The sequence below is a fragment of the Littorina saxatilis genome, linkage group LG3 (genome assembly GCF_037325665.1).
Source record: "Littorina saxatilis isolate snail1 linkage group LG3, US_GU_Lsax_2.0, whole genome shotgun sequence".
Taxonomy (NCBI): Eukaryota; Metazoa; Mollusca; class Gastropoda; order Littorinimorpha; family Littorinidae; genus Littorina; species Littorina saxatilis.
In genome coordinates this window covers 53,133,976-53,154,591 of record NC_090247.1, presented here as the reverse complement: position 1 = coordinate 53,154,591, position 20,616 = coordinate 53,133,976, and the positions used below count along the sequence as shown (strand labels likewise).

At 44.5% G+C, this 20,616-nt stretch overlaps 1 protein-coding gene across 1 annotated transcript; it reads left to right on the top strand.

The window, feature by feature from the left end:
* Positions 1 to 225: 225 nt before the first annotated feature.
* On the top strand, positions 226 to 12,602 carry LOC138962640 (neuronal acetylcholine receptor subunit alpha-3-like). The gene is made up of 7 exons (XM_070334541.1): positions 226 to 377; positions 2,979 to 3,133; positions 5,604 to 5,841; positions 7,479 to 7,698; positions 8,139 to 8,225; positions 9,920 to 10,038; positions 11,596 to 12,602. Exons 1-7 carry the CDS (start codon positions 234 to 236, stop codon positions 11,998 to 12,000), a joined length of 1,368 nt encoding a protein of 455 aa, XP_070190642.1. The 5' UTR covers positions 226 to 233; the 3' UTR covers positions 12,001 to 12,602.
* The last annotated feature ends 8,014 nt before the right edge of the window (positions 12,603 to 20,616 follow it).

Sequence of the window (20,616 nt, the reverse complement as noted above, 5' to 3'; positions counted from 1 at the left end):
TTTGTTTGTTTGTTTTTTTTCTCACAGTTTTCGTTCGCAATCACTTTTCAACGGAGCCGTCGGAGACGAATCCATCACCACGTATAAGTCACGAGAAAATCGTGGTAAAGACATTACGCGGCACCAAGGAACAGCAAGTACTGGGTCCACACTGACGTAGTTGATAGCGATTTTGGCAGTCAATACTCAATTTGTATATTATCTGTCTCGATGCAGGTGCCCAAACATGGAACATGTCGGAGCTGCCGATTTATACCGAGCAGAGATTGGTTGAGGATCTGTTCAAGAACTACGAGCCCAGTGTGCGACCGTATTTCAACAGATCCGAGCCTGTTCACACGTCTTTCGGCGTCACCCTGGTCAATATTCTAGAGCTGGTAAGTCTTCTGCCTTATTGATTAATTAACTTGACATATGTGAGCTACGTTTAACTGGTCAGGCTTTGACATGAACATATCGTCAGAGTATTTCAACAGATCTTAGTTTGTATACGCGTCCTTTGTCATCGTCACGTCAATGTCCTAGAGCGAGTAAGTCTTTTTGTCCTTAAATGGTTTAACTAAATTTGACATTGAAGTGACATCTGGGAGCCATGGCTAGATTTTTTACATGAAAATATGAATTAATATTGCCAGACCTTTTTTAATGCAACATATCTTAGCCCGACGACATGGTCAATTTCCCAGAGATAGTAAGTCTTCTGTCGTTGACTAGTTTTAGGCGTGAAAATATCTTCGAGAGCACGTCAACCGATCTTTGCGTGTAAATGCTTCTTTTGGCTGATATGTCTTCAACTTGCTTATTGGTCAATTTTAGACAAGAAAAATCACATCACACGAGAGTCGATGCTGAGACGTCAGTTTTCGACATGGAAATTGGAATAAGAACGACGGGCGCAGCGGCGTAGTGGATAAGACATCGGCCTCCTAATCGGAAGGTCGTGTGTTCAAATCCCGGCCGTGGCCGCCTGGTGGGTTAAGGGTGGAGATTTTTCCGATCTCTCATGTCAACTGATGTGCAGACTTACTAGTGCCTTATCCCCCTTCGTGTGTACACGCAAGCATAAGACCAAATGCGCACGGAAAAGATCTTGAAATCCATGTCAGAGTTTGGTGGGTTTTGGAGACACGAAAATACCCAGCATGCTTCGGCATATGCTGCCTGAATGGCGGGGTAAAAACGGTCTTACACGTAAAGATCCACTCGTGCAAAAACATGAGTGAACGTGGGAGTTTCGACCCATGAACGAAGAAGAAGAAGAGAAGGTATAAGAACTTGCCGATGGCCAAAGTTAGACACAGAACTCAGATTGGTCAGTGACATGCCAATGTCTATTTTCTCAACCCGAATTCCATATTTTTTTTTATCCATTGGTCAAGTCAAAGATATTTCGAGCATATTTTGCTATCTGCTGGTCAACATGAACTGTTCCATGTGTACTGTGACCGCTATGATGTGATACTATTGCTGAGCCCGATATTTACTTGCATTTTGGCAGTTTTGTAGAGGTTCAAATAAAATGGTGGACAGGCAACGGGCTTTTGCTGATACTCGTTTTCTTTCATTTTGACTTCTTGACGCCGGTTCCCATTTACAGCAGCTTGAAACGTTCAAAGATTTATTTTTTAGTTATGAAAACCCAGTGTCGGGCAGAACTGCAAGATCTGCTGTATACAACTGTCTGCTAAGTATAACACTGTTGATTATGTTAGTAGATGTTTCTGTGTACGTGTTTTTGTAGTGTATTGCATCACGTATATATATATATATAGCTGTCTGTCAAGAAAACATGTTACTTATGTTTTTCGTGTCGGCTGGCACTAAATCTGACGTGTGCACACGGGTCTCCGAGAGCAAAGAAAAAACTTTCCCCTTTCTGCTAAATTCAGCTGTCTACTGATAATACAAACATTCTCAGTGAGATGTTCTAATGGTTGTCGTGAGGGCACCACAGCTAATGTCATTTTCCGGTATGTACATGTCTACATCTTTCTACACGTACTTACAAAATCCATGCCGAATGTGTAGTGTTGCTGCTTTTTCCATAATGTTTCAAATATTGCCGGTGTGTGGAATTGCGCACCATATGTGGCGTGAGCAGACTGATCTCCCGGAACCATGCCATTGTGTGTCATTTGCAGCTTACTGCTGAGAATACTTGTAAGCATGTACACAGTTCACTGCTTGTTCCCCCAATATGCGCCAAGCGTTGTCATTAGGTCTGGCACCGCACTTGTCATGAAAAGACGAGTCCTAACAGAACCATGCCAATTTTTGCTACAGCTTTGAGGTTCTCTTCCGTACTAGCAGCTGTGGTCTTGAGGATCAAACCACAGACCACATCCTCATAATTTCATGAAATCACACAACTAAAATCCTTACTCTATAGATGCATGCTGTGCTGGTTGTTAAGGGCTTAACTGACCAAGCAACAACTGTCTATATCCGCAGATGAAATTTCATAAAATCGCTAACAGTTATTTAAGAATAGGAACAAGAGACTGGCAGGTGAGAAGAACAAGAATAAGATAACAGTGAAAATGTACTCACCAGTACCAGAAACACGAACTGTTAACATGGACCGGTTTCGATGATTGTCTTTGTCAGCAAATACAATGTGACAGGGGAGGCTACCGCTCCTTTCACAGCAGACTCTGCACCCGAGTTGTTGGCCTTTAAGTCAACACCTCTGGATTGTGGAATTCTGTTTGTGACGGGGTCTGGTGGTTTCCGAGTGTCCGTATGTTCATGGAAACCTTCGGGTTTGCATAACAGTTTTTATAGGGCTAAGAAATTAGCCCTAACATTTTCAATCCTGTTTGATTGCACTTCGCCTCCCGAGGTGATCGTAGTGTTACGGCACTCGGTTACACAATACTAATACAAGAAGAAACATCAGAAAGAAAAAGAAGAAATCAGCTAAGAAGAGGACACTAAGGTTATCTAAGATTTAGTTCTCTCTGCTGTTGTCTTTTCAGAATCATGCCACGGAAACGCTGGATACCTACTTACTGCTGAGACAGTCGTGGCACGACGTACGCCTACAGTGGAACATGACTCAATACGCGGGGGTGACGGATATCAAGGTGCACCCTGCTAGAGTCTGGAAGCCTGACATCGTCTCTTATGACAAGTGAGAATACGTGGCTTGCTGGTGGCGGTGGGAAGGAGGGGGCGAGGGCGAGAGAGAGGGATAGAGAGGCAGAGAGAGAGAGATGGAGAGCAGGGGGAGAGATAGAGAGAGTAAGAAAGAGAGAGAGAGAGGGATAGAGAGGCAAAGAGAGAGAGATGGAGAGCAGGGGGATAGAGAGAGAGAGTAAGAAAGAGAGAGAGAGAGAGAGAGAGAGAGAAAGAAAGAGAGAGGGAGAGAGAGAGGGATAGAGAGGCAGAGAGAGAGAGATGGAGAGCAGGGGGGGAGAGAGAGAGCGAGAGAGAGTGAGAGAGAAATAAAGAGAGAGGGAGAGAGAGAGAAAGAGAGAGAGAGAAATAGAGAGAGAGAAAGAGAGAGAGAAAGAGAGAGATAGAGAAAAATAGAGAGAGATGGAGAGCAGGGGGAGAGAGAGAGAGAGAGAGAAAAAAAAAGAGAGAGGGAGAGAGAGAGCGAAAGAGAGGGAGAGAGAGAGAGTGAGAGAGAGAGAGAAAGAGAGAGGGTGAGAGAGAGCGAGAGAGAGAATGAGAGAGAGAGAGAGAGAGAGAGAGAGAGCGAGAGAGAGAAAGAGAGAGAGAGAGAGAGAGAGAGAGGGAAAGAGATGGAGAAAGAGAGGGAGAGCAGGGAGAGAGAGTGAGAGAGCGGTGATGGATGTCAAGGTGCACCCTGCTAGAGTCTGGAAGCCTGACATCGTCTCTTACGACAAGTGAGGATGATACGTGGCTTAATTACTGGTGGTGGGGAGGAAGGAAGGGGGGGGAGAGAATAAGAGAGAGAGAGAGGGAAAGAGAGAGAGAGACAGAGAGAGAGAGAGAGAGAGATAGAGGAAGGGAGAGAGACAGAGAGGAGTGATGGATGTCAAGGTGCACCCTCGCCAGAGTCTGGAAGGCTGACATTGTATCTTATGAAAAGTGATGATATGTGGCTTGCTGGTGGTGGTGGGAAGGAGGGCGAGAGTGAGGAGAAAGAGGGAGTGAGAGAAAGCTACACACACACACACACACACACACACACTGGCACACACAGTAAGATGTTCGGCATGTTTTTGACAGAACACTCTTTTTGTCGGTCCGATATGTCTGTCCGAGGGGAGCATATCGTCTTCTGTTTCATCTGTATTGACCGAATCAGGAGGCCAAGATTCATAAATATGAAACATGACCAGATTTGCTCCCCGAAGACCAACCAAGAAGCTGGTCTGAAACCCCACCAAACACAGTTTTTGTCAGCATTTTGTTTTTGCAAATGGTAGTGCAAAATCACAGGCAGTGAGCCATGTTGTGAACACACTATTCAAAACGCATGTTCAGGGTCTCACAGCGATACGGCAATCGAAGATAGGCTCGAAGAGGGTTCTTGGTAAGTCTTAGTTGTTATCTTCAAGTGTTTTGGGTTGAAGGTATTATCATTTTGCAAGTGTGTTAGGTTGGTGCTAAATGTGACAGGGTGACTTAGTAGTCTCCCTCCACAGCAGACTCTGCAGAGTTGTCTGCCGGCGTAGAGCGCGAGCTATTTACAAAAGCTTCTACCACCTGTCAATTGTAGAGTTCTGTTTGTGATGGGGTCTGGCTGCTGCCTTCTTTTTGTATGCTCTTGGGAACCTTTAAAAAGTAAATGTTAAGGGGCTTATTGTCCGTCAGGCCTTAATTGCCTATATTGGACATGAATTGGTTTATACGATTCGAGTTTTACGCCCTCACGGCTTTTTGATGTTTGCGTGTTTAGGTGGTATCAGCCATCTGCACTTATGGTAGAATGACCAAGATCTTTAACGTGCCATTGTGGTGACACGGGGGTGGGAGATGGATACCGTCTCTGGGTCTGCACATAAAGTTGACCCGTGTCCGTCCCGGCCCGGATTCGAACCAGCGACCTCTCGATCACAAGTCTAGTGCTCTACCACCTGAGCTACCCGGGCCCCCCCGGAACCTGTTGGTACCCATGGTAGTTTTTGTAGGGCTAGTAAGACAGCTCCAAAATTTCTACCCAGTCTCCAAAGGTGATTGTTGTGCTTCATACACTTGGTTACGACTTGCAAGCTCGTTCTTCTCCCTACATATGTGATAAACACTCAGTGGCTATTGGTTGGTAGGTTTCGTCTGTTCACCTAAAGCCTTTTTGTTCGTTTGTCTGTTGTTATTTTTATTGTAGTTTCAAGTTATTTTTTTGTTCAGACTTGTTGGTTCGATCGTCCTTAAAATTCACTCGAACACTGCGAGGTAGTGTTTTCTTTTGTTGTCTAATGAAACGAAACAAGTGCGTTCGTGCGTGCGTGCGTGCGTGCGTGCGTGTGCCCGCGCGCGCGTGTGTGTGTTTGTGTGTGTGTGTGTTCGACTACATATATGTTCACACCGAGGAGGATGGTTTTGTTTCGATATAAACCTTGATATGTACTTTGGGGTAAAATATACCGAATGATACACAACACCATTTTCTCGCTGCTGTCTTTCATTAGCGTGGAGAGCGACATGAACATGCAAGACTCAATGGTGGTGGCCTACTTTACCGGTCACCTGATCTGGATCACCCCTCTGCGCCTGCGCACCACGTGTCGCGTGGACCTACGTAACTTCCCGTTTGACGAACAGACGTGCAGCATGTATTTTGCCAGCTGGGTCTACAACGGACACGAGGTCAACCTGACCCTTTGGGGAGGTCAAGAGAGCACGGCCTTCAAACTGAAATCTGAATCGGTAATTAGCTCGTTATCGCATGCATAAACGTGTCAAAGCTGAACGTAGTTTGCTACGTTGTAAGAGCGTGGTACTGTATGATTGTATGAGTGATAAGAGTTCCTAGAGTTCTTACACTATGAGAGCAAAATATGATTGTACGTATGAGAAGAGTCCTTGATGGAAGGCGTTTTGAATGGGTTTTTTTATTGGTTTTTTTAAACATCTTTAGATTTATTAAATACAGTGTCACCTCCATTTTAAGAGCCCCCAATTTAAGACTCCCTCCTTTTTAAGAACCTGTTTTCTCAGACCTTCTGTTTGTTTGTTTGTTTGTTTGTTTGTTTTACGCCCAGCCGACCACGAAGGGCCATATCAGGGCGGTGCTGCTTTGACATATAACGTGCGCCACACACAAGACAGAAGTCGCAGCACAGGCTTCATGTCTCACCCAGTCACATTATTCTGACACCGGACCAACCAGTCCTAGCACTAACCCCATAATGCCAGACGCCAGGCGGAGCAGCCACTAGATTGCCAATTTTAAAGTCTTAGGTATGACCCGGCCGGGGTTCGAACCCACGACCTCCCGATCACGGGGCGGACGCCTTACCACTAGGCCAACCGTGCCGGTAGACCTTCTGTTCATAACCTCTGTAAATGTACCCCCATTTTAAAACTTCCTGCTTATTAAGACCTAGGTTTCTCAGATTTGTTTGGGTCGTGAAAGGGGGTTCCACTGTACTGTAATACTTTTTGTCTCACCTCAGCAAGGCCGGCACCCCCCGCGGGTTAGGGGGAAGAATTTACCCGATGCTCCCCAGCATGTCGTAAGAGGCGACTAACGGATTCTGTTTCTCCTTTTACCCTTGTTAAGTGTTTCTTGTATAGAATATAGTCAATGTTTGTAAAGATTTTAGTCAAGCAGTATGTAAGAAATGTTAAGTCCTTTGACTTTGTACTGGAAACTTGCATTCTCCCAGTAAGGTCATACATTGTACTACGTTGCAAGCCCCTGGAGCAATTTTTTGATTAGTGCTTTTGTGAACAAGAAACAATTAACAAGTGGCCCAATCCCATCTCCCCCCCCCCCCCCCCCACCCTTCCCCGTCGCGATATAACCTTCGTGGTTGAAAACGACGTTAAACACCAAATAAAGAAAGAAAGTAAAGCAAGGCCGGTCTTACGTAGACAACACATTTAACGTTGAGGCTTTCTCGGATGGTTTTCACGCTAGATAAGAGCCTTCACATTTCATACACTTGTATTTCTTCATAATCTTCAGACAAGACAAAAGTTTGGCTGGGTTTTTTTTCTCCAAATTTCAAGGTCACAGCATGAAAAATGTTGGAGAAGATTAATCACCACTGGAAATATACACGGATGTCTATCAATGAAATAGATCATTATACATGTAATAAGAAATGAAAGCATTTGCTTTTCTTGTTCCTCTTTCCTTTTTTTCTCCAGTATACGTATTGTCCTTTGGCAATTTTCTGAAGGAAATTCGAATTTCCATCCGTTGGGATAGCTTGCAGTGACAGAGTCGCGCTACCCAGTCTTCTTTTGCATATGTATTTGCAACAAAAACAACAACAACAAATACGGCTTCCCAATTCTTCATAATTGTTTTCTCTGTGTGTTCAAACCGTTAGCAGATGAACAAGGAATGGGAGATAGTGAGCCACGGGGCCAAGGTGCGCTACCAGATGTACCCGTGCTGCAAGGAGCCCTTCCCTGACCTCGTGGTGACCTTGACCCTCAGGCGTCATCCCATGTACTACGTGCACGTGTTCATCGTGCCGGCGCTGCTGATCGGTCTGCTGATACCCTTCCACATGCTGCTCCCGCCGGACTCCTGCGAACGCATGACGCTCGGTCAGCTTTATTTTTTTTTTATTATTTTTTTATTATTAATCTAATATGTCCGAAAACGTCAAAGAATGGACACAGATGAGCTTTCTTGACCACAAAATGGTTTCCGGATTTATTATTTGAGTATTCACCTTAGCTTGGTATAGAAGGGGTGAGTTTTTATAGAGATGTATAACATGTTTTGTATTTGTTCGGATAAAGTCGTTCCAAATAGTGTATAAAAAACGGAAATGTTTTTTAATTTGACGGAGCCCCACGCCTTGACCCTCCTGGACCACCCCCCTCCCGCCCTCCCCGTGTCCTCTACCAAAAGCGCTAAACCTTGACAGCGCCGGGGACCTGCCGGCTTTTCGCCTTTGATTCTCTATCTCTGTAACTGTCATCCCTGCTGCTGCATTCGTGGTGTCCTAACGCTCATGGTGTGCCTTAAATTGTCGTTACAGGTTCCATACTGCTGGCGTCCCTTCTGCTGCTGATACTCAAACTGCAGGATGCGCTGCCCAATGCCCACAGCCAGCTACCCGCCATAGGTTCGAGCAGACGTTATTTTCACACATCTGTATCTGATTCCAAAAACCTTATTTTTGTGTACGCGCATTTGTGTGCATGTGTTGAGCCTCTGATATATTACAACTGTCTTTGTCTGATCGTGTGTTCAGATTACACCTGTCGTGTGTCTAACAGGGTTGTTCTACACGCTGAATCTGGTGTGGGCGTGTCTTGCCATGCTGTCGTCCATCCTCAATTCGTGTGTTCAAATTACAACTGTATTCGGTCTGTTCGTGTGTTCAAATTACAACTGTATTCGGTCTGTTCGTGTGTTCAAATTACAACTGTATTCGGTCTGTTCGTGTGTTCAAATTACAACTGTATTTGGTCTGTTCGTGTGTTCACATTACAACTGTATTCGGTCTGTTCGTGTGTTCAAATTACAACTGTATTCGGTCTGTTCGTGTGTTCAAATTACACCTGTATTCGGTCTGTTCGTGTGTTCAAATTACACCTGTATTCGGTCTGTTCGTGTGTTCAAATTACACCTGTATTCGGTCTGTTCGTGTGTTCAAATTACAACTGTATTCGGTCTGTTCGTGTGTTCAAATTACAACTGTATTCGGTCTGTTCGTGTGTTCAAATTACAACTGTATTCGGTCTGTTCGTGTGTTCAAATTACAACTGTATTCGGTCTGTTCGTGTGTTCAAATTACACCTGTATTCGGTCTGTTCGTGTGTTCAAATTACAACTGTATTCGGTCTGTTCGTGTGTTCAAATTACACCTGTATTCGGTCTGTTCGTGTGTTCAAATTACACCTGTATTCTGTCTGTTCGTGTGTTCAAATTACACCTGTATTCGGTCTGTTCGTGTGTTCAAATTACACCTGTATTCGGTCTGTTCGTGTGTTCAAATTACGACTGTATTCGGTCTGTTCGTGTGTTCAAATTACAACTGTATTCGGTCTGTTCGTGTGTTCAAATTACAACTGTATTCGGTCTGTTCGTGTGTTCAAATTACAACAGTCTTGTGTCTAACAGGGTTGTTCTACACGCTGAGTCTGGTGTGGGCGTCTGTCTGTCTGCATGCGTGCGTGTTCGTGTGTACAAATTCCAACTGTCTTCTGTCTGTTCGTGTGTTCAAATTCCAACTGTCTTCTGTGTGTACAAAATACAGCAGTTTTCCACCGCCCTCTGTCTGTCCGTGTGTTCAAGTTCCAACTGCCTTGTGTCTAACAGGGTTGTTCTACAGGCTGAGTCTGGTGTGGGCGTGTCTCGCCATGCGTGCATGTCCGTGTATTCAAATTACACCCGTGTGTCTCGCCATGCGTGCATGTCCGTGTATTCAAATTACACCTGTCTTCTGCCTAACAGGGTTGTTCTACACGCTGAGTCTGGTGTGGGCGTGTCTCGCCATGCGTGCATGTCCGTGTATTCAAATTACACCTGTCTTCTGCCTAACAGGGTTGTTCTACAGGCTGAGTCTGGTGTGGGCGTGTCTCGCCATGCGTGCATGTCCGTGTATTCAAATTAAACCTGTCTTCTGCCTAACAGGGTTGTTCTACACGCTGAGTCTGGTGTGGGCGTGTCTCGCCATGCGTGCATGTCCGTGTATTCAAATTACACCTGTCTTCTGCCTAACAGGGTTGTTCTACACGCTGAGTCTGGTGTGGGCGTGTCTCGCCATGCGTGCATGTCCGTGTATTCAAATTACACCTGTCTTCTGCCTAACAGGGTTGTTCTACACGCTGAGTCTGGTGTGGGCGTGTCTGGCCATGCTGTCGTCCATCCTGGTGCTCAACCTGCACAGTCGGGGTCCCCGCAGGGGGAAGGTGCCAGACACGATTCGCTGGGTACGCCCCTGGATTTATATGCATGTAAGAGTTCCCAAGCTTGGAACTCTTGACTTGATTGGTCGGTTTCGTACGTAACGCTGTCCCGAACCTCTCTGTCGTCTTTCAGAGCACAATTTGATTTTTTTTTTAATTCAGCCTTTGTTCTGTTTCAATCACCACTGAAGACACATTCAAGCAGCGCACAATCCTTGTACAACTGTATATATCTTTTGTGTTCGTGACTGTGCTGGTACGTGTTGTTTGCCTACTTCTCCCAAAGGCAGAGAGGGGGAAAGAGAGAGAGAGTGAGAGTAAGAGAAGAGTTTATTGGCGTAATTGTATCAGGGTCCTGGAGTATGGGGGTTGGGATGGGTTTGTGTGTGTGGGGGGGAGGGCATGTGTCGATGTGTGTGTGAAGGGGGAGGGCATGTGTCGATGTGTGTGTGGAGGGGGGGGGGGGCAGGGGGGGAGGGCAGGGGGGAGGGCATGTGTCGATGTGTGTGTGTGTGTGTGGGTGTGGGGGGAAGGGCAGGGGGGAGGGCATGTGTCGATGTGTGTATGTGTGTGGGTGTGGGGGGGAGGACAGGGGGGAGGGCATGTGTCAAAGTGTGTGTGGGTGTGTGGGTGTGTGTGGGGGGGGGGGGCAGGCGGGAGGGCATGTGTCGATGTGTGTGTGTGGGGGGGGGAGGGCATGTGTCGATGTGCGTGTGTGGGGGGAGGGCATGGGGAGGGTATGTGTCGATGTGTGTGTGTGGGGGGAGGTCAGGGGGAGGGCATGTGTCGATGTGTGTGTGTGGGGGGGTGTGTGTGTGGGGGGGGGGAGGGCAGGGGGGAGGGCATGTGTCGATGTGTGTGTATGTGTGGGGGGGGAGGGCAGGGGCGAGGGCATGTGTCGATGTGTGTGGGTGTGTGTGGGTGTGTGTGTGGGGGGGAGGAGGGCAGGGGGGAGGACATGTGTCGATGTGTGTGTGGGGGGGGGGGGCAGGGGGGAGGGCATGTGTCGATGTGTGTGTGTGTCTGTGGGGGGGGGTGTTCGGGGGGGTGTTAGGGAGGGAGATTATTTCTGCCCAGTGCAACTGTCCCCTCCTTCATCACCACCACCACCCCTCCCCCTCCCACCTCTTCCTCCTTCCCATCACTTTCTCTTTTTTGCACTCTAAATTCCATAACCGTTCTCCTTACCGCCTAACCTTTTATATTCATATTTTCCTTCCTGGTGGTTCTCCTCCCTGATGGTCGATCTCCTCCAATGTCTGTTCCTTTCCCCGCACCACTGGAATAAGACACCGACGTAACTGATGAACTAACATACTAACGAACGAACGAATTGTAATATCTGTTGTAATATCTATCTTCTCATTTAACTAAAATACTACCTAACTACCTAACTAGCAAAAAACGAACAGAAATAAACTATCCAACTTAACTGATAAGTTAGTGATTTATTTAAAAGCGACTTCTGTTGTATTATTTTCTCTCCTCATCTCTTTTTTAATTTTTGGGGATGTCTTCACTCTCTCTTGCACTCCAAAACCTGAAAACGTTTCCTCTCTCTCTCTCTCACTCTGTGTGAAGATCTTCCTGCGCAGCCTGAAGCGACTGGTATGCCTGGGCTCGGACACCTACTACCCCATCAACGACCTGGAAACCATCAGCATGCGAGGCCTCGACCAGCCCAAGACCTCCCTCACCCCTGGATCCGTCTCCACAGACCGCCGCGATCTCCAGCAGCAGCAGCAGCAGCAGCAGACCTGCGTCGGAGACCTTACGCGAAGCGCTGCAACCACCACGGCCAAGTTGGAACGAGAAGTGGAGGAGATCAGTCGTCAGCTGCACGTAATGGGAGTGCGCGCTCACGTGCAGGACGCGCGCGCCGATGCCGTGAACGAGTGGCGTCTCGTAGCCCTGGTTGTGGATCGCATCCTTTTCTTCCTCTTCCTCTTCGTCTATCTCATGTGCGCCGTCATTGTGCTGGCGTAAAGGGGATAAAAAGGTGGTAGAAGTATTGAGAGATTTTGGACGATGCGAACATTCTCTCATCCATGTTCTCGCATCCTCTACTATCCACTTCCTCTTCGTCTATCTCATGTGCGCTGTCATTGTCCTGGCGTAAACGAGGAAAGTGGAGGTACTGAGAGTAGAGAGGGATATTTTGGACAATGCGAACATTCTCTCGTCCTCGTTCTCGCATCCTCTACTTTCCACTTCCTCTTCGTCTATCTCATGTGCGCTGTCATTGTCCTGGCGTAAACGGGGAAAGTGGAGGTACTGAGAGTAGAGAGGGATATTTTGGACGATGCGAACATTCTCTCATCCTCGTTCTCGCACCCTCTACTTCCTCTTCCTCTTTGTCGATATGATGTGTTGTCGTACATTGGGAAAGTGGAGGTGGAAGTAATGAGAAAGATTTTAGACGCAGCGAACATTCTCTCATCCTCCATATACGTATATGTGCCCTCTGTAGATGATGGAGTTTCGACTTCTGAACAAGCGTCGTCATCGTTTTCGCGTCGGATTAGGTTAAAAAGTGGAGAAAAATATTTGGACAGGTAGAAGACGGACAGACACCTTCCAATCCCCCCCCCCCCTGTTTTATCAGGCAGTTGAATAGAGGTCATGCTTTGGACAAACGAGATGGTCTTTATTTTTCCTTCTCTGTACGTCATCACTGATTACCTTCATTGTGCTTGCGCAAAGGGGAAGGCAGAGGAAGAGATTTTTTAGACATTACGAAAATTAATGTTTCCCCCCCCCCCCCTTCAGTGCGGTGTAGACGAAGGAGTTTTGACTGCACAGAATGTCACTGTGTTTGCGTAATGGCTATGGGAAGGCAGAAGACGAGATATTTTCTGGCAATGCAAAAACAGATGTTCCTTTATATCCTCCTTTCGTGATGTGGGATGGAAGGAGTTTTGACTTTAGAAAAAAATACGCCGTCATCGCCCTTCTAATCCCTCCCTTGTTGTCTCTCGTGTGTGCCGTAAACGAGATGCGATGGAGTTCAATAGAAATAAGAGAACGAATAATGAGATCATTAATTAACTTGATCCCAGTGCATCTAACTGTCATTGTAGTCGATACACAGGTGAAATAGGGGCTTCTAAGAGACAGAGGTAAAGACACAGCAAACTGCAAACTCTTTATTAATGATACGTTTGTTTCCTTGTAAGCCATCCTGTATACCACCACAGAAGTGTCCAGGCTTTTACATAGGATAAGACCATCATTCAACTTACACACATACCAACAATCAACAGCCTCAGAGCTTACGGTGCAAAGAAGGAATTTTTTCTCAACATTTGTTTTCGGATTAACAAAAGTGTTCATTAAAAAAAAAGTCATCGACAATTCGACTCTCCGCGCAGAAAGCAGCCACGTTTCCTGTTTCTGTGATTTGGCCAAGTGAAAGCATGAAAGCCTAGACAGGTATAATTATGGCCAGGCACTGTGACATTATTGCTTACGCGACAAGGAATTAACACTTTCTACCCCACCTATGTTGACCTAAAAATATGTTAGCCGAGACCAGCTGTGCTGCAGCAGGTAACTCAGAATTGTAGTAACTGTGTAGTAACTGTGTATCAAAACGCTGGAATGCAGGCGTTAGATGGACGTTACAGGAAGCGACTGAAGCTAACAGTCTGAGAGGATATCTCCGTACCTGGTCAGATAGAGCCATATGAGTGGGTACGGATAATATCCGTACCTGGGAGACAATGAGTAAGGCATCTTCGATTTGTCTTGTGTGCTGTCATTGAAACGTAGGAAGAAAGAAACACTCGGTTCAGATGTTGGAGAAACTGACAGCAAACGAGCTCGCAACATGGTTGCTGTTTGAACACATCCGTTTACTGATAAAACTTATCTTTCGCCTATCCTACTATGTGACTGTTTTGAGCTTGTGTGTTATAGAGACGCTCACAAAAGGGCACGAGCTTGAAGACGGATTTTGACCAATTGTTTAAACCAGGAAAGATCGTAAGCCTGTGTTACGAGTGAACGCTCTCTTTAATCTTCTGTTTAACTTGTCTTGACATATATGAGCGTGTTTTTAACGGAAAATAGTATTATGATGTTATTGCTGATGTTGTTAAATAATGTTTGTATTCCTTGTTGTTGCTCCATAACCTAAAGAACAGAAGAGTTGTTATTCCTTCTGTTCAAACAATCAATCCAAACAATGGCTGCTCACAGTGAACAGTGTACATAGATTTATTGGTTAAGACTGTTGATACGCTGCAGCCGGAAAAGTGTTGGAAGTATGCTGTTGCTGTGCCTGAACAGTACCAGAGAGATTGGTCTGACATATCGGTCAATGCCGCGTGTTGAGAACTTTTCAAATAAATGTGTACATTTTAAACAAGCGCCCGTTGTTCTTTGTTAAAGTACAGGAGAAATTGTTGACCACTGAACGTTGTACACAGATTCCTTTATGAGGGAGTTACGAGAGTGAAACGTCTGAGCAATTGTGAAAATTATGGTGGAAATTGTGAAAAGCGGCTGGCATTTTTCTCTGTCAATGAAGCAAGCTATTGAGGTTCGTGTTATAGTCTCCGTTGTATATGGCATACTGTTACTCTTTTCACACGGACTCGACTGATCGAGTAGCTTCGAAAGAACATTGGCGATACTGTGTAAATAATCTAACAGTTACATTAACTGGTAAACCTTTCAAGATTTCATATGCTCCTTGAGTGAAAGTTCAGCGCTTTGTTCAGAAATAGCCATGACCTACAGACGGTGATAAATATATCATATGGTGTAAATAGTGAAAGGAGTTTTTGTTTTAGAGTCTTCTTGCTGGACTTGACAAACTGTGTCTGTTGTATTGTTTTGTACTAAGGGAAACTTGTGTTCTTTGCTGTCTGTTTTCGATGGACTTCATTCTCGGTTGCACGTGCATTACAGTTTTTTTATACATGTGAAAGTCTGGATCGACTGAATTAGGTTAAACTGCACTGAACCATAAAATAATATTATACAGTTGCATGTTTTGATATAGATGAAAACTGCTAGGAGCTGAAGTAAGCGTGCTTTTATGCACTAATGTTCGATGTGCTACAAGAGAAATTTGGAACCCCCCAAAAGACCAGAAACTAAAGCTGACATTGAGCAGATAAAGTTACTGAACATGGTCGTGTTTTTCCAAGAGTAAATGTACAAGAGATCATTTATCTGTATTTGTCCAGTGTAAATAGACAAGAAATGATATGATCGAAATCAAAAAAAATCAGAATGGTAGGTTATTGGAACGTTTAATTTATGACAAAACAAAACCTTACATTTACATTTTGTTGTAAATGTAACGAGTTTTTGTCCTCATAAAGTAACGTTCCAATAATCTACCGTTCTTGTTTTTTTATTCTGAATTTTATAACGTTAGCAGTGTATTTGTTTTTGGATTTTTATTCTATCAAAAAACACAAAGTGGTGCCCAGTCATATATTAATTCTTTCTATTAAAAGGCAACTTTCAATTCGTTGACAGCCACAAATCACTCCATAACTGCACTTTCTTTCGTTGAATGTAAGGTCGACGATTTGACCTCCATGTCCTTGGCCCAAATGATGTACAGCCCTGCGTATGTTGACACATGAACCCGTATAAATATTTTTCAAATAATGTCATGATCATGTTGTTGTGTCGTTTGCACACGTGTACGCTGAAACATCTTCAACATATTTGCTTTTACGTCGTAAGTTTGTGCGTTTACACCAAATCTGCGTGTTTTGTCCCAACGATCTTTAAAGCTTTGAACTACAGTTTATTGACACATTTTTGACACAGAAAACTATTATCATGCGGTTATGTATCAAATGGCATGTGAGGAAACTGGTCCTCCAAAAGTGATTGACAACCTGAAAATTACTTTTTGGGAATGTCGGCAGATCTGAGACTTTTGTTTACACAATCGTCTCTTTAAAGATTCTCTCCGAGTAATTTTCTACTTACAAAATCTGAGCTGGTTAAATTGTTGCTTTGCCTGTGTGATCAGTGCGTTGGATAATCGGTGTTGTATTTTTGTACTTTCTTACTACCGTGGTGTTTCGTGTTGTTATTGTTTTGTATCGTGATTTCAAGTGGAATTTCATCTTTCCTCCGGGACGCTGTTTTACAGAGCTAAAAATCCCTTCTTTCCAGCGTGTTCAGGTACAGTTCTGTCCTGTTCAAGTTTCAGCCCAATGACATGTTGTGAAGAAATTCCCTTAACGAAACGTTCCTCCACTTTCACCTTCTTGAAAATCACCACAGATCCATAAGATCCAGGTAAGAGTATCCTTCAGCATCGAAGCAAGCATACCCAAAACGAAGCATACCCAAAACGAAGCATACCCAAAACAAAGCATACCCAAAACGAAGCATACCCAAAACAAAGCATACCCAAAACAAAGCATACCCAAAACGAAGCATACCCAAAACAAAGCATACCCAAAACGAAGCAAACCCAAAACAAAGCATACCCAAAACGAAGCATACCCAAAACGAAGCAAACCCAAAACAAAAACAGCCTGGCTGCTTTCTGTGCAGAATGAGAGGTTTTCGTTGACTTAATTTTTTCTCTGACACTCCTCCAATGTCGATCACCAAAATTATTGAGAGAAAACAACCAAATTCACTCTGCGCAGGAAGAAGAATTGTAAATGTCAGTATACGTCAAAGTTGAAAGGCTGCTCTTATCCCAGGTTTGTTTGTTTGTTTGTTTGCTTAAAGCCCAGCCGACCACGAAGGGCCATATCAGGGCGGTGCTACTTTGACATATAACGTGCGCCACACACAAGACAGAAGTCGCAGCACAGGCTTCATGTCTCACCCAGTCACATTATTCTGACACCGGACCAACCAGTCCTAGCACTAACCCCATAATGCCAGACGCCAGGCGGAGCAGCCACTAGATGGCCATGTTTAAAGTCTTAGGCATGACCCGGCCGGGGTTCGAACCCACGACCTCCCGATCACGGGGCGGACGCCTTACCACTAGGCCAACCGTGCCGGTCTTATCCCAGGTGTAAACTCGCACAGGTGTGTGTTGGTGTACTCGATAGTGTACATGGGGGGGGGTTACATCTTTAGCAAATAGTCATGGTTTTGAAACTTCGGTGAGTTTCAGAGTGATGTGGATAGATCTTCTAGGGAAGTTTTATCCATGTGTGTTTGGTTTTCTTTATGCTTCTGTCCTGCCGTCTTTTGTTTCGGTAAAATAGACGAGTAACATGGGTACGTAATTGCACAATAACTTTACCATCTAGAAACTGTTATCAAAACGTATCCTTGTGTAAATTAACCAGCTGAAATTAAAGGTACTGTCCTTCCCCTGTGAATGACTGTGTGTACCACCCCAGATCTGGCCAGGGTTTGATATGGAGTAATAGCATCCTTACACTCAGACACATAACAAAACCGGCACGGTGGCCTAGTGGTAAGGCGTCCGCCCCGTGATCGGGAGGTCGTGGGTTCGAACCCCGGCCGGGTCATACCTAAAACTTTAAAATTGGCAATCTAGTGGCTGCTCCGCCTGGCGTCTGGCATTATGGGGTTAGTGCTAGGACTGGTTGGTCCGGTGTTAGAATAATGTGACTGGGTGAGACATGAAGCCTGTGCTGCGACTTCTGTCTTGTGTGTGGCGCACGTTATATGTCAAAGCAGCACCGCCCTGATATGGCCCTTCGTGGTCGGCTGGGCGTTAAGCAAACAAACAAACAAACAAACACATAACAAATACAGACACCCCCCGCGGGTTAGGGGGAGTCCCATATTGGTTGGCACGAGAAAGAATTGGTTGGGACGAGAAAGAATTTGCCCGATGCTCCCCAGCATGTCGTGAGAGGCGACTAACGGATTCTGTTTCTCCTTTTACCCTTGTTAAGTGTTTCTTGTATAGAATATAGTCAATTTTTGTAAAGATTTTAGTCAAGCAGTATGTAAGAAATGTTAAGTCCTTTGTACTGGAAACTTGCATTCTCCCAGTAAGGTCATATATATTATTGTACTACGTTGCAAGCCCCTGGAGCAAATTTTTGATTAGTGCTTTTGTGAACAAGAAACAATTGACATGTGGCTCTATCCCATCTTCCCCCTTCCCCCGTCGCGATATAACCTTCGTGGTTGAAAACGACGTTAAACACCAAATAAAGAAAGAAAGAACAAATACAGAGGGACAGAAGCCGTTCGTGTAGCCAAGACGTGTAGATTTTGACATCAACAGTACGCGTCGAAGAGGGTTGGGGGCTCCGCTCACATTATGCAACTTCAGCAGGACCGACGACGCACTGCAGCTTATCCCAGCCCGCTGCACGTTGCATGAAAGGAAAACAGGCCAAGTAATCGTCATAATCCCTATCGCGGCATAAACAATAGGCCATGCGTCGTCTGTGCCGCTGAAACTGCGCAGGTATATTCTGCCCATTACACGTACACATTTTAAAAAAGCACTTGGTTTTAACAAAATGTTATTCAAAATACAAGACATGAAACAATTACCAGAATGCAACGAGGACACGTGCAAAAGCTTATCATACGAGAAAAAGCACTTACCAGACCTCTCTTAATATATATCACAAGCCTGGCCGATTCATGTATTGAGTGGGGTTTTTTCCAGACATTCATTTCATGTATTGACAAAGGTACCAATTATGAAATTAATTCAGCAAAGAATTTCCAATTTGTACAAAAAGCAGTCAGGCTATAGATGATAGGGAAGAATGGTGCCGTGGGCAGTTGCCATAAACAAAAAGTAAAGTGGTGTCTCTTAATGTTTTTAATGATGGACATATTGTCACAGCCAAAATATTCTGTGTCCTTTAACGCGTTATATAACACGATTATTGTAGCGATGTATACATTCCATGAAATAAAGTTCTTCAACGTTCCTGTTGTGTAACCAAACTTGTTGACTTAAGATCAATTACTGATATGTTTTGTATTTCTTGCCTGTCTACTTCCAAATTACACACACACACAAATCTCTCTCTCTCTCTCTCTCTCTCTCTCTCTCTCTCTCTCTCTCTCTCTCTCTCTCTCTCTCTCTCTCTTTTTGTTGTTTGTTGTCGTTTTTTGTTGTTGTTGTTTTTTGAAACAAACACAAAACGGCTTACAAACAGACACAGACAAAAAAAGAGAGGGGGACATACACGTACACACACACACACACACACACACACACACACACACACACACACATGCACGCACGAATACTTATAACTTTCATAATTTCACCCTTCATCAAATCTGACACAGCCAGGTTCTTCAAGACAGAAACGATGTTTACCTCAACAACAAAAACTTTTTTTTTTAAGTTTCAATTATTTGCAAATCCAAAGCATCTCAGAATAGAATTCAATTTCAATGAGAAACCCGTAAAGCTACAGAAACGAACAAGTTTGCACATGCCGTGACGTGATGCCTCAGCGACATCTAACAACTTCTCAAATTGCTATTCGTCCATTTTCGCCGTGCTTGCGTCACCAATTCTTCCATTTTGGCCGGAGAGTTGTGGGTAAATTTAGCCGCGACCGGAAGCACTGTTTGCCGTGCAACCCTGAAAAAAGTAGCGATACAATCAGCTGGGCCTGCAGAAAAAGAGAGGGAAAAAGGTACCTGGGGATATTAGTTCTACGTGATATTGCAAGATTTCAATTAAAGACTGGTCCCATGACTGAGCACTTCCTTTGTCGTTTTCAAGAACCCTATTTCTCTCTCTCTGAAATGCATGGATGACACGCATGCTATTTCTGTCAATGTTTCGTGCGGATAACAAATCAAAATAGAGGGAACTTTCCGTGACAAAAAAAGATAAAGAAAAAAATACGGACAGCCCGAAAAGCGCGCAGTGTTGTCAACACTAATTATGTTTCACCCTGTAAACCTGAAAATAGTGACGCTTGAATCTTGACGTTAATTCTTCGCCTGCACGGTCTTTAAAACTTCATATCCTTTAATGAAATTATTGCAAACAAACAAACGGGTTTGGGAAGAAAAAGGCCCATACTAATAAAAAAAAAAAGATAGAAGAAAGATATGTATGCATCTCTGATGATCGACACGTGTGTGTGTGTGTGTGTGTGTGTGTGTGTGTGTGTGTGTGTGGAATCACAAGGAATCAAGAAACAAGAAAGGTTAAAGTTACCGGAACGATTTAATCAAAACAGTTTGATTTGTAACGAGAAAAGAAATGGCAAATGGCATCACGAGAAAAGAAATGGCAAACGGCATCACGAGAAAAGAAATGGCAAATGGCATCACGAGAAAAGAAATGGCAAATGGCATCACGAGAAAAGAAATGGCAAATGGCATCACGAGAAAAGAAATGGCAAATGGCATCACGAGAAAAGAAATGGCAAATGGCATCACGAGAAAAGAAATGGCAAATGGCATCACGAGAAAAGAAATGGCAAATGGCATCACGAGAAAAGAAATGGCAAATGGCATCACGAGAAAAGAAATGGAAAATGGCATCACGAGAAAAGAAATGGCAAATGGCATCACAAGAAAAGAAATGGCAAATGGCATCACGAGAAAAGAAATGGCAAATGGCATCACGAGAAAAGAAATGGCAAATGGCATCACGAGAAAAGAAATGGCAAATGGCATCACGAGAAA